The 24,079-nt window shown below is 57.9% G+C and overlaps 1 protein-coding gene and 2 long non-coding RNA genes across 19 annotated transcripts in view; 2 read left to right on the forward strand and 1 right to left on the reverse strand.

The window, feature by feature from the left end:
• Nucleotides 1-285, forward strand: part of LOC144334165 (uncharacterized) — a 3,456-nt gene extending 3,171 nt beyond the window's left edge. Inside the window, exon 2 of the long non-coding RNA XR_013403668.1 lies at nucleotides 107-285. This is a non-coding gene — a long non-coding RNA (uncharacterized LOC144334165). The remainder of the gene's footprint in view (nucleotides 1-106) is intronic.
• The window catches only part of CCDC88B (coiled-coil domain containing 88B), a 17,271-nt gene extending 1,307 nt beyond the window's left edge, over nucleotides 1-15,964 (reverse strand). Inside the window, exons 1-27 of one of the 15 annotated variants that reach the window (XM_077962455.1) lie at nucleotides 15,845-15,964; nucleotides 15,446-15,591; nucleotides 15,201-15,312; nucleotides 15,042-15,111; nucleotides 14,892-14,950; nucleotides 14,716-14,799; nucleotides 14,478-14,621; nucleotides 14,081-14,226; nucleotides 13,845-13,926; nucleotides 13,540-13,698; nucleotides 12,918-13,064; nucleotides 12,628-12,736; nucleotides 12,328-12,464; nucleotides 11,086-12,243; nucleotides 6,798-6,925; nucleotides 6,588-6,705; nucleotides 5,009-5,104; nucleotides 4,618-4,758; nucleotides 3,848-4,104; nucleotides 3,370-3,513; nucleotides 3,017-3,203; nucleotides 2,759-2,904; nucleotides 2,442-2,540; nucleotides 2,204-2,251; nucleotides 2,085-2,121; nucleotides 801-1,007; nucleotides 573-641 (exon numbers count right to left, since the gene is read on the reverse strand). In XM_077962455.1, the coding sequence (XP_077818581.1) occupies nucleotides 573-641; nucleotides 801-1,007; nucleotides 2,085-2,121; nucleotides 2,204-2,251; nucleotides 2,442-2,540; nucleotides 2,759-2,904; nucleotides 3,017-3,203; nucleotides 3,370-3,513; nucleotides 3,848-4,104; nucleotides 4,618-4,758; nucleotides 5,009-5,104; nucleotides 6,588-6,705; nucleotides 6,798-6,925; nucleotides 11,086-12,243; nucleotides 12,328-12,464; nucleotides 12,628-12,736; nucleotides 12,918-13,064; nucleotides 13,540-13,698; nucleotides 13,845-13,926; nucleotides 14,081-14,226; nucleotides 14,478-14,621; nucleotides 14,716-14,799; nucleotides 14,892-14,950; nucleotides 15,042-15,111; nucleotides 15,201-15,312; nucleotides 15,446-15,591; nucleotides 15,845-15,904 (4,290 nt within the window). In that variant the 5' untranslated portion in view covers nucleotides 15,905-15,964. Of the gene's footprint in view, nucleotides 1-572; nucleotides 642-800; nucleotides 1,008-2,084; nucleotides 2,252-2,429; nucleotides 2,541-2,758; nucleotides 2,905-3,016; nucleotides 3,204-3,369; nucleotides 3,514-3,847; nucleotides 4,105-4,617; nucleotides 4,759-5,008; nucleotides 5,105-6,587; nucleotides 6,706-6,797; nucleotides 6,926-11,085; nucleotides 12,247-12,327; nucleotides 12,465-12,627; nucleotides 12,737-12,917; nucleotides 13,065-13,539; nucleotides 13,699-13,844; nucleotides 13,927-14,080; nucleotides 14,227-14,477; nucleotides 14,622-14,715; nucleotides 14,800-14,891; nucleotides 14,951-15,041; nucleotides 15,112-15,200; nucleotides 15,313-15,445; nucleotides 15,760-15,844 lie in introns of those variants that run through there. The other 14 variants (XM_077962453.1, XR_013403610.1, XR_013403609.1 and 11 more) reach the window with 14 other exon arrangements.
• On the forward strand, nucleotides 15,785-22,249 carry LOC114672237 (uncharacterized). Of its 3 annotated transcripts, none has more exons than XR_013403649.1 (3): nucleotides 15,785-16,261; nucleotides 16,340-16,882; nucleotides 21,271-22,249. It is a non-coding gene; the product is annotated as an uncharacterized LOC114672237 (long non-coding RNA). The 3 variants fall into 3 exon arrangements; XR_013403648.1 differs by having other exon boundaries at nucleotides 16,039-16,261; nucleotides 16,760-16,882; XR_013403651.1 differs by lacking the exon at nucleotides 16,340-16,882 and having other exon boundaries at nucleotides 16,005-16,261; nucleotides 21,271-22,056.
• Nucleotides 22,250-24,079: the final 1,830 nt, after the last annotated feature.

The raw sequence follows: 24,079 nt of genomic DNA on the forward strand, positions 1-24,079 counted from the left end.
GACCAACATAGTGGAACCCCATCTCTACTAAAATAATAATAATACAAAATTAGCCTGGCGTGGTGGCCCATGCCTGTAATCCCAGCTACTCGAGAGGCTGAAGCAGGAGAATCGTTTGAAGCTGGGAGGCAGAGGTTGCAGTGAGCCAAAGAGTGAAACTCCATCTCAAAAAAAAATAAAAGTCATGTCTAATAGCTCATTCATGATTTTTACACTGGCTACATGCTGAAATGGTAATAGTGTAGGCATATTGAGTTAAATGTTATTAAAATCCATTTTACCTGTCTCTTTTCACTTTTTCTGGTGAGCCTACTGGAAAAGTTAAAATTATCAGGTGGTTCACACCGTATTTCTAGTGGACAGGGCTGTTGTAGATAATAATTATTTTTAGGCAAATTGTTTACTACTATCTGCCTCCTCACACCAGAATGTTCCCTGCTGCGTCCCCTGCCAGCACATCACCTGGCACTTGGTAAAGGATCATTGTCAAGTGACAGAATGGATGAATGAGGTTCTGCCAGGGGTCCCAGGCAGGACAAAGAACGCTGCTCCTTCCTCAGGCCCCCACTCACCCTCTCGGTTGGCATCTGTTTCGTGCTCCTGGAGGGTCTCAACGGAGTTCTCCCATCCCACACCAGGTCCTGGGAGGCACAAGGCAACCACTGGGCCCAGAGCCAGGGCGGAAGTGGACAGAGCTTGCAGGAGACACAGGGGACAAGAAGGAAGCCTCCTCCCCCAAGGAGCTGGTGGGTCCACAAAGAGTTGGGGGGCCGGCTGGGACAGTGACCCTTGTCCCTCACCTTTGCTGTGGGAGATGGGTGCCCCCAGGGGCCCTGGACGGCGCTGTCGGAATCGTTGCCTAGGGGTGTCCCCAGGGCTGAATGACTCAGAGCTTCGGCCCACCGGGAACCTTGAGCTGAGTTTCCGCCGCTGCCCGCCTGCCAGGGTCTCATCCCGCAGGCAGAGGGAGCTCTGGGCCCGGCGCATGGGTGCCGGGGAAGGGAACCCTGCAAGAGGCACAGGCAGGGAGGGGGTCAGAGGAGGGGAGGGGGGCTGAGGCTCATGCAGGGAGGGGGTCAGAGGAGGGGAAGGGGGCTGAGGCTCATGCAGGGAGGGGGTCAGAGGAGGGGAGGGGGGCTGAGGCTCATGCAGGGAGGAGGTCAGAGAAGGGAAAGTGGGGCTGAGGCTCATGCAGGGAGGGGGTCAGAGGAGGGGAGCGGGGGCTGAGACTCATGCAGGGAGGGGGTCAGAGAAGGGAAAGGGGGGCTGAGGCTCATGCAGGAAGGGGGTCAGAGGAGGGGAGGGGGGACTGAGGCTCATGCAGGGAGGGGGTCAGAGGAGGGGAGGGGGGCTGAGGCTCATGCAGGGAGGGGGTCAGAGAAGGGAAAGGGGGGCTGAGGCTCATGCAGGAAGGGGGTCAAAGGAGGGGAGGGGGGACTGAGGCTCATGCAGGGAGGGGGTCAGAGGAGGGGAGGGGGGCTGAGGCTCGTGCAGGGAGGAGGTCAGAGAAGGGAAAGGGGGGCTGAGGCTCATGCAGGAAGGGGGTCAGAGGAGGGGAAGAGGGCTGAGGCTCATGTAGGGAGGGGGTCAGAGGACCAGGGGCCTGGGTGGAGTGGAGGGGCCAGTGGGTGAAGCTGCCCAGGGCCAGGGAGAGGAGGTGCAGAGAGGGGGTAGGAGCCAGGCAAATGAGGGGGCAGCAGGACGCTGGCCCTGTGCTGGCCTTGACACTAACTCACTGCATGACCTTGGGCAAGGAGCTTCCCCTCCCGGGGCCTCAGTCTCCTCATCTGCAGTCTAGGATCAATGACCTCTCCCTAGAGTCCTCTGCACCTCCCAGATCCTGGGCTCCTCTGCAGATGGGGCAGGCTGGGTGGGGGATAGCACAGGCAGGAGAGAGGTGTGGGCCAAGGGTGACCCTGCAGGGCCCAGGGCAAAGAGCCCCTGGTGGCATCAGGGCAGGCTGAGCAGGCCTCAGGGAAGGCCAATGGGGTCATGCATGCAGGCCAGGCAGTGAGGCAGGTGCCAAGGTAGGGGCAGAGGATGTGGGGCAGGGACCATCCTGGCCACCTGACCCCCAGACCCACCTGTCCCATCTGCCTCCCTGCCCTCAGGAAGCTCCGTCTCCGGGGGGCCCCCCAGGCTCTCGGTGCTGCCAGCCCCATCGGCCCCCAGGCGCAGCCCCCCAGGGGGGCCCCCCTCCCGCCGGGGCCGCATCAGCCTCTTCACCTTGTCTGCCAGCCAGCTGCCCTTCCTGGGGGCAAGAGGGCACAAGACGGGATCAGGACAGGGAGGAGGGAGGGAGCAAAGGGTGTCCTGGGGATGGCAAAGGCCAGGTTGACCTTCATGGGGCCTGGACCTGAGCTGGGCCTGGGGTCAGAGGCCAGGGCAGGGGCAGAGGTTAGCAGGATGTCCAGCCTGAGGGAGGTGACAGGGCTGCTCACTTGGTCCGGGGCAGGGGCCCAGGCTCCAGCACGCGGTATTGGTCCATGATCTTCTCCACGAGCTTCTGCTTCTCTCGGCGCAGGGCATTAAGCTGTTCCCTGGCAGGAGTGAGAAGGGAGAGCTGGGTGTGAGGCCCAGGGAAACCAAGGCAGTAGCAAGGCACAGGCTGCAGCGAGGACGCACTGGTCCCATGCCACAGATCGGACTGACCTGGAAGGTCAGCTCCAACCCTGTCCCTAGGCCCTCACTGGGGGATCTCCCCAGGAACGCCCAAAGGGGATGCAGGCCCTACCCCGCTCCCAGTCGGCCCACTCACAGGTACTCCCGCTGCTCGCGGTGCAGGTGGTCCCGGCTCTCCAGGCTGCGCTCCAGGAGCTCCCTGTTCTCCCGGCTCAGGGCCTGCACTTCAGTCAGCAGCTGCCGGTTCTCCTCTTCCTGGGCACTCCGCAGCTGTGTCAATAGCTGGCAGGAGGGCAACATAGGTCAGGGGGTGGGACCCAGCTCAGGACCACCTGGGTATAGGCTTCCTGCTCCCCCACACACACCCACACCCCCGCCGGCCCCCCAGCCACACCTCACACTGTGTGGTCAGCCGGCAGGCGCTCAGGTCCAGCTGCTGGTTGGACTCGCGCAGCTGCTGGCTCTGCATCTCCAGCTGTGCCCGCTCCAGCTCCAGCCGCGCCAGCCGGCCCCGTAGCTCCCCGCGTTCACCCTGAAGTTCACCCCGCTCCCGAGACACCTCTGCCAGCAGCAGCTGAGCCCTTGGGAGGCAAGGAGAGCTGTTCTCCAAGGGACCTGGGTCCTCAGTCCGAGTGCTGGCCAGAGGAGTTATGCCGGAGAGGGGAGGCCAGGCAGGACCCCACACCCCCAACCCACTTTCGGGATGGGGCCATTGAGAGCTGCTAGGGGCTGTGGCAGGGCCGGCACCTGTCGTGCTCGCTCTGAAGCCTCCGCAGCTCCTCCTCCAGGCCCCGCTGCCGATGCCCATCCTGCATCAGGCGTTCACGCTCTGCCAGTAGGGCCACCTCCTGTGCCTCCACGCTGGCCCGCTGGGCCTGCAGCTGCTCATGCCTGGGATGGACAAGGGGCTAAGAGGGCTGCGTGAACCTATGGCCACCACAAGCAGCCAGCTGGACTATCTGAGCCCAGAGGAGGTCTGTCACCTCCTAAGCATAGGTCCCCCAGGGAAAGCCATTGGGCAGAAAGCCATGCCAGGTGCCCACCACTCCCAACAGGTGAGCCCGACGGGGAGCCCAGCCCAGAAGTGTGGGGAGCACAACAGTGGCGGGGGTATCACAGAGCGGAGGTGGAGGTGCTTCCTGATGGGAGTCAGACCTGCCAAGGGGAGTCTTCTCTGGCAGATAGGGGGTGCCAGGGGAGGAGCTGGGCATTTGGTGATGCTCACCTGCCCTGCAGCTCCCGGTGAGCCAACTCCAGTGCCCGCATGTTGGCCTTGAGGTCTCGGTGCCGCACCAGCAGTCCCTCTAGCTCGGCCTCCTGCCGCCGCTGCAGCTGTGCCAGGGCCTCGTGGTCCCGAAGCAGGGCCTGCTGCTGCCCGCGGGTCTCCTCCTGGGACCGCCGCGCTGACCGCACCTCCTCCTCCAGCACCTCCAGCTTCCGATGCAGCTCCTGGCCCTTAATCTCCAGCACAGACTTCTCGGCCTGGGATGGAGGAGGGAAGCAGAGGCCGCTGGAGAGGAACCCCTGGCTGGAAATCGGGTGAAGGGTCGGGGGCTAAGGGCAGAGGGTAGGGCCCAAGACAAGGAGAGAGCTGTGGAGGAGGCGGAGGGCTGGGGGCACAGGAGGCAGCACAAACCCCAGCCAGAGGCTGATGGCGAGCAGGGGAGAGGTGGCAGAGGCTGGCTAGGCCAGGCTGTCCGGGAGGGGCACAGGGCAGAATGGGACTAATGGCTCCCTGTGGAGGGGAGGGCTGGGACGGTGAGAGGGCAGGAGGACACAGGTGCAGATGTGGGGGCTGGCAGCAGGTAGGAGGAGACAGCGGCAGGGAGGATGGTGCACAATGGTGGCTGGGGTCAGAGGACAAGGATAAATGAAGCTGTAGAAGAGGTGGGGCAGCTGGCTGGGAGCTGGGATAGAAAAAGGCCACAGGACGATCCAAAAGGGGCAGGAGGGGGCAGTACATGGGCAGGGATGGGCACCCGGGCAGCCACCCACCTGCAGGCGGCTGCTGTGCTCCTGCGCCCGCTGGCTCTGCAGCAGCAGCTCCTGGGCACGGCCCTGCAGGCTCCCCAGCTGCCCCTCCAGGTGCTGCAGCTGCCCCTGCAAAGCTGCCTTCTCTGCCACCAGTGTTGCATTCTGCCCAGAAGTGGGGGTTAGCGGTAGCCAGGTGGCGGGGGCACCCCCAGTGCCTACCACAGGCCCACAATCACACTGCACGGGGCACCCCCACCCCCGGGCCCACTGTGGGCCCACACTCACACTGCACAGGGCACCTCCCCAGGGCTCACACTGCACCAGGCACCCCCCCCCTGCCCAGGACCCACTGTGGGTCCACACTCACACTACATGGGGCACCTCCCCAGGGCTCACTGTGGCCCACACTCACACTGCGTTCCACCTCAATAAGTCGCACATTCTGGGTCTCCACCAGCCGAGGCTCCGCATGCTCTTTGGGCCCCAGCCCCGCGGGGCCCTGGCGCAGCTGCAAGGAGAGTCCCTTGGAAGTCATGCAGGGCAGCGGCTTGGGGATGCCGCAAGGACCTGCGCTTATGGGCCTGTCCTGCCAGCAGCATTTAGCCAGGGCCACCCTGCCCCAATCTCATGCCTTCCCTTGGATCCCACAAGTCCCTGCTCCTGGTTCCTGAAGCTCCACCATCTCCACCCTGCCCTTCTCAACTTCTCTGTCTGCAGCAGAGCCTTCTTCTCATAACACCTCTCCATCCCACTACTCCTCTAAGCCTCTTTGGTTTTCGGTTTTTGTTTTTGTTTTTGTTTTGAGACAGAGTCTCGCTCTGTAGCCCAGGCTGGAGTGCAGTGGTGTGATCTCAGCTCACTGCAACCTCTGCCTCCCGGATTCAAGCAATTCTCCTGCCTCAGCCTCCCGAGTAGCTGGGACTACAGATGTGGGCCACCTCGCCCAGCTAATTTTTGGGTTTTTTTGTTTTTGTTTTTTGTGGGGTTTTTTTGAGACGGAGTCTCACTCTGTCGCCCGGGCTGGAGTGCAGTGGTGCGATCTCGGCTCACTACAACCTCTGCCTCCCGGGTTCAAGCAATTCCCCTGCCTCGGCCTCCCAAGTAGCTGGGACTACAGGCACCCGCCAACATGCCCAGCTAATTTGTGTGTGTGTGTTTAGTAGAGATGGGGTTTCACAGTGTTCATCAGGATGGTCTCAATCTCCTGACCTCGTGATCCATCTGCCTCGGCCTCCCAAAGTGCTGGGATTACAGGCTTGAGCCACCACGCCTGGCCTGGTTTTTGTATTTTTAGTAGAGATGGGATTTCACCATATTGGTCATGCTGGTCTCGAACTCCTGACCTCAGGTGATCCACCCGCCTTGGCCTCCCAAAGTGCTGGGATTACAGGCATGAGTTGCTGCACGGGGCCTCCTCTAAGCCTGTGTTTCAACCCCACCTCCTCCACAAAACTTCCCCTGATTGACTCACATGCACCTGCTGGGTACCTTGCTGGGTGGCACCCTCCCAAGCCCCTGTATGGCCTCCTCACAGCCCCTGGCACCTAGTTATCATCACCTGTTTTCTTGCCTCTATCCTGCCTGGACTGTGAGCTCCCTGAGGATGGCAGCCTGGGATTAGGCCCCACCACCCCACCCTCCGTATGGAGCCCACACACAGCCCAGGCATCAGAAACCATAACTGACTTCCTTGATGCCAAGCGCTGAGCTCCCTAGGCAGTGGAGCACCCCGGGTGAGAGAGGTGGAGCAGTCATCCACAGCAGAAGTTCTGTCCATGTGCAGAATGGGGAAAATGAGACGCGGGATAAGTCAACACGGCCACCTGACTCCCAGCACAGTGCTCCCTCCAACAGGCCCCACATGGGGAGTGAGACAAGTAGCTAGCCAAGAATCCAGGGGCAAGACCAGCAGCACACGCGACCCTGGCATCTGCTCATGGGATGGAGAGCGGGGTGGCATGGCCCCCAGCTCCCAGGCCATCAGGCATCACCTGGAACAGCTCCTCTTCCAGCTGCAGGGCCCTGGTCTTGAGCTCCATCAGCGCCTCCTCCTTGCTGGTCGCCGCCGCCTGCAGCTCAGCTTCCAGCCGCTGCTCCAAGCCCTGGTACCTGCCAGGAGAATCCTTGGCACCCAGCCCCACCCCACGCTCACCCCACCACACCCCTGCCTCCCTCACTTTTCCCCTCAGCCCTGTCCCCACCTCTGGTGCTGGCTTTCCTGTTCTCGCAGAAATTCCTGGCGCTCCAGAGCTGCCTGCTCCAGTTCACGCTGCAGATGCTCCAGCCGGGCCCCCAGCTCCTTGCCCCGCACCACAGCTTTCTCCAGCTCCTGAGGGCAGGCAGAGCAGACTCAGGGCAAGGGGGCAGGGGACAGCCGGAGACAGAGGCCTGAGAATCAAGAGAGCTGCCTTTCTGTCCTTGACCTGCAATCCTGGGCACGTATCGTTAGCCCTTTGGGCTCTACTTCCCCATCTATAAAATGGGAGCAAAGTCTGGTGCCCTCGAAATTGGGCATGAAAGAGTTGGGGTTCGTAAGCCTGGCAGGGCATGAGGAAGGCCCCTGGGCCAGGAGTCAGTGACACATATTGGGAAAGTACCGTCACCTCTCTGAGCCCACGGTTCTTCATGTGCGCAGTGAAAGGTGGACGCACCCTGTGGGCTGCCACTCCAGCCATGTCACAGCTAGACAGCTAGAGAGGCTCAGCAGAGGCGGGTCTGGTGAGAGACCTTGGCTACAGGGAAAAGGTCACGGAGGACTGGCGGGACAGGAATTCGGGAGTTGACAGTGGGGGCTCGGGGGTGGGGGGGAGCCAGGATGCTGCCAGCCAGGTGACCTGCGGCCTTTGGCAGTTGGGCTGCACCACTTTGGAAGGAGATGGGAGGCCCATTCTGGCCTGCGGGCCCCAGAGGGAAGGAGACCAAACCATTCTGCCACGTGGGGGGCCTGGAAGGATGAAGCTTCAGGGACAGCACCCATGACCAGTTGCCAGCCAAATCCTGCCTTGGAAGACAAGCCTACAAGCCTTGCCGCTGAAAACTACCTTCCTGGATTAATAACCATACCTAGGCCTTGCCCAGGGGGCACTGCACCTCCTGACACCCTTGGCCACCACCTCTCCCTGAAAAACTACAAGTCCCATGAGGCACTGCTGCCTGTCTGGCTGGCAGCCACTAGCGCAAGTACTGGGGTAGGAGGCACAGTGACTAGAACCTCCCGCCCAGTCCCTGCCCTGCCCTCCTCTGGGCCCTGGCCACAGCCCTCCTAGGGCCCCCTCCCCCCAGCCTGGGAGGCTTCCCCACCCAGTAGACAACCTGAGAGGCTCCTGGTTCCCTGACCTCGCCCTGGCCAGCCACCTTCTCCTGCTCCAACCAGGAAATCTCACAAAATTCTCCCTTTGTCCCCAGCTTCCCCCACCTTCTCAGTCCTTGGAGCCAGCTCTTCCAGCCCGCCAGCCCTACCCTACCTGCTGGCATTCCCTCCCATGGAACAGGTCCATTCTAGGTGCCAGGCATTGCCCCAAGCTCCCTACGCTGATTATCTTACAGGATCCTGTGAGGCAGGTACAATTTTTTTTTTTTTTTTTTTTTTTTAGAAGGAGTCTTGCTCTGTCACCCAGACTGGACTGCAGTGGCACGATCTTGGCTCACTGCAACCTCTCCCTCCTGGGTTCAAGCAATTCTCCTGCCTCAGCCTCCCAAGTAGCTGGGGTTACAGGTGTGTGCCACCACACCCGACTAATTTTGTATTTTTAGTAGAGTCGGGTTTTCGCCATGTTGGCCAGGCTTGTCTCAAACTCCTGACCTCTGGTCATCTGCCTGCCTCAGCCTCCCAAAGTGCTGGGATTACAGGTATGAGCCACCGTGCCCAGCCGAAGCAGGTACAATTTTTATTCCAGTTTTACAGGCGAGAAAACTGAGACTCAGAGAGGTTAAGTAACTTGCCCCAAGCCACACAGCTGGAAAGTAGGCAGGTCACCGGGCCAGACAGCATCTCAGCCACACCCCACAGAGTGGACCCCAGAGACGGTCTCTCACCTTCCTTCACATTCACCAGAACCACCTTACCCTGGGCCTGTCTTGCATAACACCTGACCCCACATCTACCCAGCAGTGTGCTCCCTACCCCCCATCCTCATAAGGGGTCTCTGAGCAAATTACTCTTCCTCCCTGAATTTCAGTGTCCTTGTCTGTACAGAAATGGGACTGGAAACTGCCTGTGCAGGAGGACTCAGTCCCTACCTGTGTTGCAATCTCACAGGTCCCCTAGCACTGGGGCCCACTGGCCCAAACATCCTTCCTGGCGCCTTTTCACATGCAGACCTGACCATTTTGCTCACTTTGCCCATTGGGGAGCCTTCAGTGGCTGCGCAGTCCCCCATGGCAAAAGCCCTAACCCCTTCCTTAGCTTGGAAGGAAGCTGAAGCCATGCCCAAACACTGGAGTGCTAGCTTCCTGGTCACTGCTGTGTGCCCAGAGCCTGGTACAGGGCCTGGCACCAAGAAGATGCCCATAAACATGTTTAAATGAATAAGTAAAAGTGTGTCAGCTGGGCGTGGTGGCTCACGCCTGTAATCCCAGAACTTTGGGAGGCCAAGGTGGGCGGATCACCTGAGGTCAAGAGATCAAGACCATCCTGGTCAACATGGTGAAACCCTGTCTCTACTAAAAATTTAAAAAATTAGCTGGGCATGGTGGCGCACGCCTGTAGTCCCAGCTACTTGGGAGGCTGAGGCAGGAAAGTCTCTTGAACCTGGGAGGTGGAGGTTGCAGTGAGCCAAGATCGCGCCTCCAGCCTGGTGACAGAGTGAGACTCCGTCTCAAAAAAAAAAAAAAAAAAGGAAACTAGCTGGGCCAACGTGATGAAACCCGGTCTCTACTAAAAATACAAAAATTAGCCAGGCATGGTGGTGTGTGCCTGTAGTCCCAGCTACTCAAGAGGCTGAGGCAGGAGAATCTCTTCAACTTGAGAGGCGGAGGTTGCAATGAGCCGAGATCGCCCCACTGCACTCTAGCCTGGGCAACAGAGTGAGACTCCGTTTCAAACAGAAAAAAGTGTCCAGTCCTTCTCTCACCCCCGCTCCCATGCCGCCCTAGTCAGCTTCCTCTGCCACTTACGCCATGGCCACTGCCTCCTGATAACCCCAAGCTCCCCTGTCCACCAAGGTCACCCTCCTCAAGCCTAGCCCCACACAGTTCTGCGCTGGCTTTCCCTGCCTGGGGAGGCAGGACCAATACATTCAAAGCTGGCCCTCATCTCCCCTTCCTCCTGAGCCCTGAGCATTCTTTTTTTGTTGTTGTTTCATTGGATGGTGTTTGTTTGTTTGTTTGTTTGTTTGTTTGTTTGTTTTTGAGGCGGAGTCTCGCTCTGTCGCCCAGGCTGGAGTGCAGTGGCGCGATCTCGGCTCACTGCAAGCTCCGCCTCCCGGGTTCCCGCCATTCTTCTGCCTCAGCCTCCCGAGTAGCTGGGACTACAGGCGCCGCCACCACGCCCGGCTAATTTTTTTTGTATTTTTAGTGGAGACGGGGTTTCATTGTGTTAGCCAGGATGGTCTCGATCTCCTGACCTCGTGATCCGCCCGTCTCGGCCTCCCAAAGTGCTGGGATTACAGGCTTGAGCCACCGCGCCCGGCCTGTTTGTTTGTTTTGAGACAGAGTCTCGCTCTGTCGCCCAGGCTGGAGTACAGTGGCACAATCTCAGCTCACTGCAACCTCCACCTCCCGGGTTCAAGCAATTCTCCTGCCTCAGCCTCCCAAGTAACTGAGATTACAGGCACCTGCCACCACGCCAGGCTGATTTTTATATTTTTAGTAGAGATGGGGTTTCACCATGTTGGCCAGGCTGTTATCGAACTCCTGACCTCAAGTAATCCACCCGCCTCAGCCTCCCAAAGTGCTGGGATTACAAGTGTGAGCCACCACACCTGGCCCCTGAGCGTCTTTAATGCCTTTGTCTTTGCACATGCCATTCCTTCTGGACAATACGTCCTCCCCACCTAGTGATATTGTGGTCACTCCTCCTAAAGCCTCCTTGCCTCCACTTAGGCATCAGCTCACCCTCCCACGGGCTCTCGTAGCACTTGGCTCTGAATAACCAGTGCTTGAACACTTACAACATACCCTTGCCGGCATGAACCTTTACAGCTACTGTCTCCCGAGGTCCTCCCTAAGACGGGCCCAGCTGGCCAGGAATAGCACCTCTGTTTTACAGAAGGAGGACTGGAGTGGAGGTGAGTCGACTGCTGTAGCCAGACAGTCAAGATGTGCACTGGGCAATCTCACCCCCTCCCACAGTGCCCCATCACACAGTGGACATGGCTCTGTGCCCCAGGCCAGGCACACCTTTGGAAGGCAGGGTTGGTCTTGGCCTTTCTATCTCCAGCCCCAGCTTGGTGCTGGGCACCCACTGAACAGCTGCTGATGGAATCAGTAACTCCCAATAGCCTGGAACCCTGTTTCCCAACCCCGGCTGTGAGCCCCGACCTGACCTACCGCCTGGAGGGCCTCCTTCTCCCGGCGCTCCCTCTCAGCCTCCTCCAGGTGCTGGCGGCCCTCGCTCTCCAGCGCCTGCATCCGTTCCTCGGCGGCCTCCGACTGGGCCCGCAGCCTGGACCCCTCACGTTCCCACTGCCTCCGCTCCCGGCCCGCTGATGCCAGCGCCTCCACCAGCGCCTCCCGTTCCTGGGACGCAGCCTCCAGCTCCCGGCCGGCAGCCTCCACTGCCTCCTGCAGCCGGGCTTGCTCCCAGGCCTGGGCCTCTGCCTCCCGGTGGGCCTCGGCCTCTGCCCTTCGCGCTTGGGCCAGTTCCTTGGAGAGGCGGGCAGCCTCCATGTCTTGGGCCTCCAGCTTGCGGGCCTGGGCTTCCAGCTCAGCTCCAAGGGCCTCAGCCTTTCTCCTCAGCTGTGCCACCTCCTTCCTGAGCGCCTCCTGCTCTGCGACACCACTGGCCAGGCTCTCCCCCGTGACTGGGCCCTCCCAGGCCTGGACCTCAAGAGCCCCTTCTGACTTCTGCTGTGGTTTTTGCCAGGCTGGGTTCCCGACCATCCCCTCCAGCCTCTGGTCATGCTCTCTGGCCTCTGTTTGTCCCGTGGCCAGGTCCAGGCCCTGGTTGGGGCCCTCCCGCTCCTCCAGCTGCACAAAGCTGGGCTCCGAAGGCCTTGGCTTGTGCTCAGGGTCCTCCTGTCTCAACCCCCGGGCCTCAGGCACCAACTCACCTTGGGGAGCCTCTCTTCCCTCAGTCTCTCCTCCCAGCAACTGCGGGGCCTGAATTTTGGTCCCTGGACCCTGAGGTGGGGCCACAGAGGCAGGGCTCTGGAGAGAGGATCTACAGCCAGCCTTCTCCGGGGACTCCTGTGTCTCCACAGGACAGTCTGACTCTTGGGGGGACCAGTCTGAGGCCTGGGGGTCCACAGTAGCTGCCTGAAGGGGACTCTCTGCCTCCTGTGGGTCCGAATCAGGTGCCTGGGGACACTCAGCTGACCCCTTGAGCACTGAGTCTGATGCTGGGGAAGCCAAGTTCAAGGCCTGGGGGCCTCCATCCCTTGCCTTCTGAGCCAAGCCCTGGGGACTGTGGTCGGAGGCCACAGGAGTCTGGGGAGCCTCCTCCAGCACCGGAAGCACAGGGTCCTCTCTCGGTGCCTCCAGCAGGGGCTGCTGAGGGCATAGGAGAGGGACAGTCAGGCGCAGGGAGGGACTACGGGAAGGGCCAGCCAGGACCATGGGGAGAGGACTCACCTGGCCCCCTGGCTGCCCCTGAAGCACCTGAAGCAGCCCCCGAAGCTCCTGGTTCTCTCTCTCGAGGGTCCGAAGCCGCCCAGCCTCTGCCTCCCTCACCTCATCTTGCAGCGAGGGGGCTGCTCCTGGCAGGGGTGCTGAGGATGAGAGATGAGGTCAGGACTCCTCCCTTACTGCCTGGCTCCTCACATACACACCCCAGAGGCGTGGGGGAAGGGAGGAAGTCAGAGGCTCTCCCCAATACACCTGCTGGAAAGCACAGGCAGCCGCCACCCAAACCCCTCCACTGGGGTCCCTCACCCTCCCCAGGGGATCCTGGGGGCGGCTCCAAGCTCCGCTGAAGCTCCAGCTCCAGCTCCACATTCTCCTCAGCCAGCTGGTCGACCTGATGCCGCAGAGAGTCCAGTTCCTGGGGGTAAGGGTAGGGTCAGACAAGCCCTCCACACCATGGCCAGGCCGACTGTGTAGGTCGGAGGGTCACTAGAGGTCACCAAGAGCAGAGGTTGCAGGAATCACTAGGGACCCCCAGGGAATCAATGGGGCCACGGGGTGATGGGGCAACCCAGCTGGGATCACTCTGGCGACCTCACCGCATGGGCCTCGCCCAGCCGGGTCCGCAGCAGCAGGTTCTCGCGCTGGGTCTCGTGCAGCCGGGCGCAGCGCTCTCGGGCAGCCTCCAGCTGCTCTTCCAGCAGCGCCTTGGAGGCCTCCAGCACCCCTGAGAGCACCCGCTCCTCCTGGTGGGAGAGCAGGGAGAACCGGTAGCCATGCAGCTCTCATGCACTCCAGGGCCTGAGGGTTCCAAACTCCTTCCCCTCGGCCTGTCACAGACCCTGCCTCCCTCCCACACCCTGCACCCCATCAGTCTCTAGGCCCCGCCACTCCCTTCCATCTTCTCTCCGAGGTTTCTTCAGGTACTTTCTCCCCCACCCCGGCCCCGCCCTTTGTGCAGGCCCCGCCCTTCTGTCCATGCCCCTCCCCTCCCCCCCAGGAACCGCCTTCCTTCCAAGGCTGCCTCTCCCCTCCACCTGCCCCATCCTCCGGAGGCCCTTTTCTAGACGCTTCCTCCCTGAATTTGTCCTCACCCATTTCTCCACCCGTGACTGTCACCTCCAGAGAATCTGCCTCTCTCCCCTCGGGACCCAATCTCGCTCCTCCTCCTGGCCCGCCCCCTTGCGCACGCCCTGCCCCGCGGCCCCGCCTCCGCCTCACCTCCAGCTGGCTCTTGCAGGCCTCAGCCGCCTGCAGCCGCTCGCTGCAGCGCCGCAGCTCCTCCTGCAGGCGGGGCAGGCGGCCGGCCCGCTCCCGCAGCGCCTCTACCTCCTCGCGGTACAGCTCGGCCCGCTTGGCCTGTCCCGACAGCGCCTGGGCCTGGGCCAGACGGTGTGGAGCTGGGAACAGCCAGCCGCGGGCCAGAGGGATTAGGGACGGGAAGGAGCCGGGTTGGGAGGGAGGCAATAGGACCGGGTGCGAGGAGGTTAGGGAACACCGCGGTGGCGGGGAGCATATGAGCGCACCTCCTGGCGGAGCCTTCTTATTTCGACCTCCAAACCCTGCACCTCGGCCTGGGAGTCTAGCAGCAACTCGGCCTTCTCTTCCCTGGAGGGAAGGGGAGGCTGGAGAGGGTCTGGGGGCCCACAACCCCCAGCCCTTCCCAAGCGTGGCCCCTCCTGTAGCCACCAGGGCTAGGGTCTCATCCAGGCTTAATCTGCCCCTCTCCACTCATTCCCCTTCCCAGGCTGCGCACACTCACAGCTCCTGCCGCAGACGCCGCAGCTGAGCCTTGGCGTTGGCCAGCTGCAGGGCCAGATGGTGCGAGGGGCCCTCGGCGGGAGCCCTAGAGGGAGCCTCAGGCCTCAAGCAGAGGGGTTCTCGCTCCAGCAGCAGTTCAGCCAGCCGCTGTAGGTCCGGGGTCAAGGGTCAGGACTAACTTATCCAATGCCTCTGCACATCGACCCCCAACCACAACACCAGACATGAGGTTGTGGTCTGGGGTCTTGGGCCATCTGGTTGTGACAGCCCCGATGGCCCAAGACCTCAGACCACAACCCCATGCCTGGGCCCCAAACTTCCATCTCCCTTGCACAACCGGCCCCCTGATGGTCCTCCAGTTCCTCAGCCTGAGTCCACGATGCCCCTGCTGCCCCTACCTGGGCCCCCAGGTCACGCTCCCGCGCCAGCCTCGACAGTGTCCCCATCAGGCTCCGGGACAGCATCTCCAGCTCGGCAGGTGTCAGCTCCCCAGGCTCTGGCCCAGAGAGTGCCAGCACCACGCCGGTCCCTGGCTGGGTCACCTGGGGCGCAAGGAGAACAGTTCAGTGGAAGACGCGGTGCGGCAAGGGCGTCCCAGGCGCCATACCAGTCTGGGCTGCCGACCCGTCTCAATACCTCCTGGATGGCAGCGGCCAGCTCGCTCTGGACCTCGAGACTGAGGCCCTGGATGTGGCGGATGAAGAGTTCCCGGTGCTCACACTGAGGGGCAACAGGAAGGGGAGCTGGTGCAGGATCTCCCTCCTCTGCCGCCAAAGCTCGACCCTAGCCTTTCCTTCCCACCCCCAGCTCACCTGTACTGACGCTCCCAAGAGTAGCCGAAGAACGCCTTCCAGCTGCTCCACCGCTTCTTCTGCAAGGCACATGTCACAAGGGGTTAACTGGGGCAGGGAAGGTAGAGTAGTGCGGGGGCAGAGGCAGGAGGGGGTGGATGGGAAGAGCACCTGAGAGGGGGTCAAACCCCAGTGTCTGGAGGTCTGGGGGTGGCGACAGGATCAGCAGCTGCAGCTCCTCCTGGAGGCAGAGGGGCAGACTATATGAGGGGCCTTCTTTCGGGGCTCCCCTTCCCCTCCCGTCTTCGCCTTTCGCTCGAGACCCCTTACCTGGTAGAAGTCCCTCAGTCGGCTCCACAGGTGGTTCAGGTTCCACACTCGCCAGGCAGCAGGTCCGTCAAGGCCTCTGAGCATCCGAGGCCCCCCTCGGGAGGTGGGGGCACTATGGGCAGGAGGTGGAATCGAGGACCCGCCTCCCGTCAACAGGCCCCGCCCATTGCCCATCAGGCTCCGCCCACCCACTTCCCCTCCCCTCGGATCCTTCCCCGCCACCTCCCTGGCCCAATGCCCCTTACATGATGCCCAGCACCCGGAGGAGCAGGGCCCCATCGCTGAGGCGCAGGAACCTCTTCTCCAGCCAAAGGGGCCGCTCTTCCTCCTCTTCCTCTTCTTCCCCCTCCGACTCCTCCGCCTCCCCAACCAGCCCGGCCAGTCCTAGCGCCTGTGAGGAGCCCAGAGGGGTCGGCTGACCAGCAGAGTGAACCCTGAGCCCCTCCGACGTGCCCCAGTGAGCCCAAGCACCCCTTCTCACCAGTCCTCTAAGTGCCTCTGGGCCCTCTTCCCTCACTACAGCCTCCCTCCACCATATCTCCATCCCCTACATTTGAACCCAACCCTCCCCCAGCCAGCCCCAACACCAGCCCCTGGCTGGGGCTCACTTCCCCTCCCCAACCCGCTGCCACCTCTCCCCTCACCCAGGTAGCCAGACTCCCACTCAGGAAGTCTCTGAGCCTGGGCCCCTTGCCCCCCTCCATGCCCGGGTCAGGGTGCCCGTCTCGCTGTGGCAGCTGCACCTGCCCTGAGAGGAAGAGGAAGTCCCCGAGTGGGGGATCCCGGGGCCAGCCACAGACACCCTGTGCAGCTTCCTTCTTCCGGGTGCAGGCGGGCCTGGGCAGTCTGAGTCCTACCTCAGCCCCCACCTCACCTCCCTGCATCCTCCCAGCATCTCCGCAGGGCTAGCCCAGAGGTCGGCGGTGGAAGGCCCACAGCTCCCCTGGCTCCATGGACAGTGGTGGAACAGCGCTTCACCTCTCTGGGCCTTGTTTTCTCAAACTGAAACTGGAGAGGATGACCCCAGCCTGGGGCCTCAAAAGGGCTCTGGGCCTTGCATGGTGAGTCTGGGCACCCACACACCCATCTTCCCAAATGCCAAGCTTCACTCACTACAGTGTCCTTTCTTTTCCCTTCAGTGTTTCTCAAACTTATCCAAACCACATCCCCAGCCTGGGAGGTCTGCTTCAGATGCTCCTCCAAGAAGCCTCCTCTGAACCCCAGACAGAAGGGAGAGCATCACTCCTGTGACCTCACCCCAGCCCATCCTCTATACACTCGAGACTGTTGTAGCCGTACTAGGTGCTATGAAGGGGAGGGGATCTGACCTTGGCAGGATGATCAGGGAAGGCATCCTGGAGGAGGCATGAGATCAGGGATGGCTGGATTAACAGAGCAAAGTGGAAAGGAAGGGAGGGTATTCCAGGCAGCAGGAACAGAATGTGCAACTGCTGTGAGGCAGCTGGAAGTATGGTCAGCATAAAGATTGGAAATTATGCACGTTTTATCTATTCCAAGATGCTTAATGTTCACATTTCACTTTTTTATTTTTTTTTAAGAGACAGAGTCTCAATCTGTGACTTAAACTGGAGTGCAGTTACAAGATCACAACTCACTGTAACTTCAACCTCCTGGGCTTAAGCAATCCTCCTACTTCAGCCTCCTGAGTACTGGGACTACAGGTGTGTGCCACCACACCTGGCTAATTCTTTTGCTTGTATTTTGTAGAGACAGAGTCTCGCTATGTTGGCTGGGCTGGTCTCGAGCTCCTAGGCTCAAGTGATCCTTCCGCCTTGGCCTCCTGAAGTGCTGAGATGACAGGGTGTGAGCTGCCACACGCAGTCCCCATTCTACATCTCTGAAGTGAGTTTACCTGGTACAGTTGCTGTCTGGCTAACTGCAGTCCCAACATCACTGTCAGGACCCACGCCTCAAAAGCGCCAGCATCAAATCCTTCAGAAGAGTGTCAGCAGCTTGGAAGAAATCCTAGAGCAAGTGGAGCCCTTTTTAGCCCTGGGACCCAAATGGTGGGAATCCCCAGGGAAAGGAAACCAGGCTTGTCAGTGTGTCAGTGACACTCCCTTTTTTTTTTTTTTTTTTTTTTGAGACGGAGTCTCGCTGTCTCCCAGGCTGGAGTGCAGTGGCATGATCTCGGCTCACTGCAAGCTCCGCCTCCGGGGTTCACGCCATTCTCCCGCCTCAGCCTCCCAAGTAGCTAGGCACCCGCCACCATGCCCGGCTGATTTTTTGTATTTTTAGTAAAGACGGGGTTTCACCGTGTTAGCCAGGATGGTCTCGATCTCCTGACCTCGTGATCCGCCCACCTCGGCCTCCCAAAGTGCCGGGATTACAGGCGTGAGCCACCACGTGCAGCCTTTTTTTTTTTTTTTTTTTTTTTTTGAGACAGTCTTGCTCTGCCTGTCACCCAGGCTGGAGTGCAGTGGTGCAATCAATCTCGGGTCACTGCAACCTCCATCTCCCAGGTTCAAGCGATTCTCCTGCCTCAGTCACTCAAGTAGCTGGGATTACAGGCACCTGCCACCACACCCAGATACTTTTTTGTATTTTTAATACAGACGGGGTTTCACCATGTTGGCCAGGCTGGTCTCGAACTCCTGACCTCAGGCAATCCGTCCGCCTTGGCCTCCCAAAGTGCTGGGATTACAGGGGTGAGCCACCATGCCTGGCCTGTCAGTGACACTCCCAAAGCAGAGTGAAAAGTCGGCTCCATTTCCTCTGCACAGTTGCAAAGCTGGCTTAAGAGTTCCTGGCTGTTTTATGGCTGTTTTATGGAATGTTTGGAGCAGTACTGCTCTCCGTAGAACTCTCAAGGGCTCAGAGAAGGAGGTGGCAGGGAGACACAGACATCACGACTCTCAGACCAAAAATGATTCACACGAGTCGGACTCTAAATGTGAAGGAGTTTTCTGAACACGGTAACCAATTTATTTTGCTTCTATTATCCTTTTTATATGTACATGAGAATTATATATGATGAGAATCTACATTTAAGTCAAACAGAGCTCTTTCGGGAAATATAAAAGAAAAATTCTAGTGATGAAAGAACCTTGGGACATTGTTAACTGGCAGCATTCTTTTTTCTTAGTGACATTTTTATAATCGATGACATCTTAGTTTTTTTTGTTTTTTGTTTTGAGACGGGATCTCTGTTACCCAGGCTGGAGTGCAGTGATGCAATCACAACTCACTGCAGCCTCAACCTCCCTGGCTCAAGGGATCCTCCCACCTCATCCTCCTCAGTATCTGGGACCACAGACATCCACCATCCACCCAACTAACTTTTGTATTTTTTGTAAAGATGGGGTTTCACCATGTTGCCCAGGCTGGTCTTGAACTCCTGGTCTCAAGCAATCTGCTTGCCTTGACCTCCCAAAGTGCTGGGATTGCAGGCGTGCACCACCACGTCTGGTCAACTTCTTAGATTTGATTAAATATGGCATAATAATGACATCATAACAAACATGGGCTTCCCTTGAGCTAGGCATGGTTATAAGTGCTTTACACTTACTAACTTATTGGCTCTGGACTAGTCTATGAAATAAGGACTATGGATTAGCTCCATTTTATAGAGGAGGAAACAGAGAGGTTAAGTAACTTGCCTAAGGTCACACAGCTTTTAAGCGGCAGAGCCAACTAAAAGAAGGCAGTGGGGCAAGAGTGCAAGGCGCAAGGGGCACCCATGGTCAAGGTGAGCTGGGCTTGACCAGCCCACAGGAAACCACACAGGATTAGTAGCAGAGGAGCACAGCCAGCTGTTCAGCCCTTTTGAAATTCCTCTGGAAATGGGAGTGATCCTCTCACAGAGTTGTTGCCAGAATTCCAGGTGCTGATGCCCAGTGCAAGCCTTCATTAAATGTCCCTGGGGTGATTATTATCATTAATTAATAAATTAATTTTTATTTATTTATTTATTTATTTTGAGATGGAGTCTCGCCCTATCACCCAGGCTGGAGTGCAGTGGAGCAATCTCGGCTCACTGCAACCTCTATCTCCTGGGTTCAAGCGATTCTTCTGCCTCAGCTCCCCACAGAGCTGGGATTACAGGCATGCGCCACCGTGCCTGGCTAATTTTTGTATTTTTTTTAGTAGAGATAAGGTTTCATCATGTTGGCCAGGCTGGTCTCAAACGCCCGACCTTAGGTGATCTACCCACCTCAGCCTCCCAAAGTGCTGGGATTACAGGTGTGAGCTACCACACCCAGCCTGATTATTATCTTTAGTATTAATAATATCAAGGATTAAGGCCAGGCGCGGTGGCTCACACCTATAATCCCAGCAGTTTGGGAGGCTGAGGTGGGCGGATCACCTGAGGTCCGGAGTTCGAGACCAGCCTGACCAACATGGAGAAACCCCATCTCTACTAAAAATACAAAACTAGCCGGGCATGGTGGCTCATGCCTCTCAACCCAGCTACTCGGGAGGCTGAAGCAGGAGAATCGCTTGAACCCAGGAGGCAGAGGTTGTGGTGATCCGAAATCACGCCATTGCACTCCAGCCTGCAACAAGAGCGAAACTCCATCTCAAAAAAAAAAAAAAAAAAAGGAGAGAAAGAGATCATGTCCTTTGCGGGACATGGATGGAGCTAGAGGCCATTATTCTTAGCAAACTTATGTAGGAACAGGAAACCAAACACCGCATGTTGTCCCTCATAAGTGGGAGTTAAATGATGAGAACACACGGACACAAAGATGGGAACAACACACACTGGTGCCTGCTTGAGGGTGGAGGGTGGGAGGAGGGAAAGGAGCAGGAAAAATAACTATTGGGTACTGGGCTTAATACCTGGGTAACAAAATAATCTGTACAACCAACCCCCGTGGCATGAGTTTTTCTATATAACAAAGCTGCACGTGTGCCCTTGAACCTAAAAATGTAAGTTTTTTTTAAATTCTATACCGGGCCAGGCACAGTGGCTCACACCTGTAATCCCTGCACTGTGGGAGGCCGAGGTGGGCGGATCACCTGAGGTCAGGAGTTTGAGACCAGCCTGGCCAATATGGTGAAACCCCATCTCTACTAAAAATACAAAAATTAGCCAGGCATGGTGGTGATGGGTGCCTGTAGTCCCTGGGGAGACTGAGGCATGAGAATTGCTTGAACTCAGAGGAGGAGACTGCAGTGAGCCGAGACCAGGTCACTACATTCCAGCCTGGGAAACAAGAGCGAAACTCTGTCTCAAAAAAAAAAAAATCTATACTGAATTAAAAATACTAACCCTTTCTGAATTTTATTATTTTTTTTTATTTTACTTTTTGTTTGGGGAGACTGAGTCTTACTCACTCTATTGCCCAGGCTGGAGTACAGTGGTGTGATCTCAGCTTACTGCAGTCTCCACCTCTGGGTTCAAGCAATTCTAATGCCTCAGCCTCCCCAGGGACTACAGGCACCCATCACCACCACGCCTGGCTAATTTTTGTATTTTTTGTAGAGATAGGGTTTTCACCATATTGCCCAGGCTGGTCTCAAACTCCTGACCTCAAGTGACTCAGCCTCCCAATGTTCTGCGATTACAGGCATGAGCCACACCTGACCTAACCCTTCCTGAATTTTAATAAATTATTTTATAATATTAAAATAATAATAATATCAAGCATCTGCCCACTCGGCAAAGCTTGTTCCTATTTGCATACCCACCCAGTCACAGGCATCCCTCAGGAGCACCTGTGCTGTGCGTGCCCAGCAGCTCCCTCAGGGTTAGCCAAGTGTGGTGACAAGGGCTCACCTCCTGGTGACTGAGGGCCTCTGTCTTGCTCAACATCTGAGTCACACCCTTCCTCGGGCCTCTGGGGCAGGGCTGTGTCTCTATTGCTTTCACATTCTGTCACTCCAGACAAGCCTGGCTGCACCTCCATCTGGTTATCTGACTCGACTCAGCTGAGTCAGGCAGAGAGAGTCTGCGGGGAGGAGGGGGAGGCCGGAGAGGGGCTTCGCTCATCAGCTGACACTGAGATCCGGGAATTCCAAGGCTCAATTAGGTGTTCAGGGGTGTTCTTTAAAGGGTGGAAGTGGTCCCTTTACTTTGGACTTTTCCCTTAAAATTTTTTTTCAGATACATACACATGATCAAAAACGTCAAGAATGAGACCGGGCGTGGTGGCTCATGCCTGTAATCCAAGCATCTTGGGACGCCGAGGCAGGAGGATCACTTGAGCCTGGAGACCAGCCTGGACAATACAGCAATACCCCATCTGTGCAAAAAACTAAAAAATTAACTGGGCATGGTGGTGCATGCCTATGGTCCCAACTACTCGGGAGGCTGAGGTGGGAGGATCCCTTGAGCCAGGAAGGTCAAGGCTGCAGTGAGTTGTGATCACATCACTGCACTCCAACTTGGGTGACAGAGCAAGATCCTGTCTCAAGAAAAAAAAAACAATGTCAGCCAGGCATGGTGGCTCACGCCTGTAATCCCAGCACTTTGGGAGGCCAAGGCGGGCAGATCACCTGAGGCCAGGAGTTCGAGACCAGCCTGACCAACACAGAGAAACCCTGTCTCTACTAAAAATACAAAAATTAGCCAGGCATGGTGGCGCATGCTTGTAATCCCAGCTACTTGGGAGCCTGAGGCAGGAGAATCACTTGAACCCAGGAGGCAGAGGTTGCAGTGAGCTGAGATAGTGCCATTGCATTCCAGCCTGGGCAACAAGAGTGAAACTTCGTCTCAAAAAAGAAAAAGAAAAACAATGTCAAGAGTACATCGAGGCCGGACGCCGTGGCACACGCCTGTAATCCCAGCACTTTGGGAAGCTGAGGCAGGCAGATCACCTAAGGTCAGGAGTTCGAGACCAGTCTGGCCAACATGGAGAAACCCCGTTTCTGCTAAAAAAAAATACAAAAATTAGCCAGGCGTGATGGCAGGCGCCTACATGTAATCTCAGGCAGGAAGCTGAGGCATGAGAATCGCTTGAACCTGGGAGTTGGAGGTTGCAGTGAGCCGAGATTACTCCCCTGCATTCCAGCCTGGAGGATAAAGCAAGACTCTGTCTCCAAAAAAAAAAAAAATAAAGCACATAAGAGTATAGAGAAAAAAATTGTCTCCCATCCCTTCACCGGGTCCCCATCCCCTGTCCAAAGGCAATTTCTGTGTCCTTCCTGAGGATACAAATGGCTGCATGTGTGAGCTTGTAATAAGTGGCTGCAACCACATATACAGCCACACACCTTCCTTGCTTCACAATATATTTTGCAGTCCATTTCATTTCTGTTCAGAACCTTGACCTTTTTAACAGCTGTGTAGTATTTTACCACCTTGCTATCTCGTCATCATTTAAATAGCCTTCTGCTGACAGATATTTTAAATGTTTGCATATTTTGCTATGACTACAGTGGCATAATAACTGGCTTTCTCAGATACCTCTTCCTTGCAGCTTTTAATGGGGCTCAGTGGCAGCCGGGCACGGTGGCTCATGCCTGTATCCCAGCACTTTGGGAGGCCGGAGCGGGTGGATCATTTGAGGTCAGGAGTTTGAGACCAGCCTAGTCAACATGGTGAAACCCTGCCTCTACTGAAAATACAAAAATTAGCCGGGCATGGTGGTACACGCCTATAATCCCAGCTACTCTGGAGGCTGAGGCAGAAGAATTGCTTGAATCCGGGAGGTGGAAATTGCAGTGAGCCAAAATCGTGCCACTGCACTCTAGCCTGGGCAACAGAGCGAGACTGTCTCAAAAAAAAAAAAAAAAAAAAAAGGTAGTGGGGGAGGGCTCATTGTCCACTGCTGCCCAGCATGGGGACCCCAGAGGTGGACAAGAAGCTGAGAAAGACAGACAGAGGGACAGCACAGTCAACCTCTGTTTCCTCCCCAGGGAATCGGCTTCTTCATCCACGCAGGTGGGGCTGGGAAGGACTCCATCTCCCATTCCTCTTTTAGGCTCTAATTTTTGGGGGTTTTTTGTTTTATTTTGGTTTTTGAGATGGAGTTTCGCTCTTGTCACCCAGGTTGGAGTGCAATGGCGCGATCTTGGCTCACTGCAACCTCTGCCTCCCAGGTTCAAGTGATTCTCCTGTCTCAGCCTCCCGAGTAGCTGGGATTACAGGCGTGTGCCCCCACGCCCGGCTAATTTTTGTATTTTTAGTAGAGACAGGGGTTTCACCATGTTGGCCAGGCTGGTCTGGAGCTCCTGACCTCAGCTGATCCACCTGCTTCAGCTTCCCAAAGTGCTGGGATTACAGGTGTGAGCCACTGCACCTGGCCTGGGTTCGAATTTTTTAGCTAGCTCTGGTTCAGTCTCAAAGGCTAGAAGCAGGAGGACTCTGGGATTTGGGTGGAAGGGGAAGCCAGGGAGGCCAGGGCAGGTGGGGGCCCAGATCCAGCAAGAGCCCTGAGCCAACCAGAGGCAGGTCAGAGTGAGGCTTTCTCCCTGCTGGAGGCAGCCCTGGAGCTCCGCCTGGCACCCCAGCGGCCTGGCTGGGGCCCAGCTCTGTAAGTACATGATTCAAGGCCCCAGGCTCAAAAAACAAAACACAGCCTCCAAAGCCTTCTGGGCAGCTGACCCTCTGGTGCTAGGTCTTCAGGGTACCCCTCCTCCCTACCCAAGTGTCTGAGAAAGGGTCGTCTCCCCACCCACCACTTGAGGGTGAAATAGTGGAGCCAGAGTTAGCAGTAATGCCCAAGGGAGTGGTCCCAAAGAGCTACTGAGGTGGCAGGAAGCCGTGGGAAGCCAGAGCCAGGAAGGGTGGGGCCCAGGGCCATCTGCCCAGTGCCCGTCCAGGTGCCCCGTGACTCAGAGTGCAGCCTGCAGGGCCTGGGGTCACACAACTGTAGAGTGAGGTCCAGCCCCACCCCCACTACCTGACACCAGGCCAGCTCGCCCTTCCTCTTCTCCCCGGGCACTCCCATGCTCCAGGGGGGCACTTGCTG

Source organism: Macaca mulatta, chromosome 14, assembly GCF_049350105.2.
Source record: "Macaca mulatta isolate MMU2019108-1 chromosome 14, T2T-MMU8v2.0, whole genome shotgun sequence".
Taxonomy (NCBI): Eukaryota; Metazoa; Chordata; class Mammalia; order Primates; family Cercopithecidae; genus Macaca; species Macaca mulatta.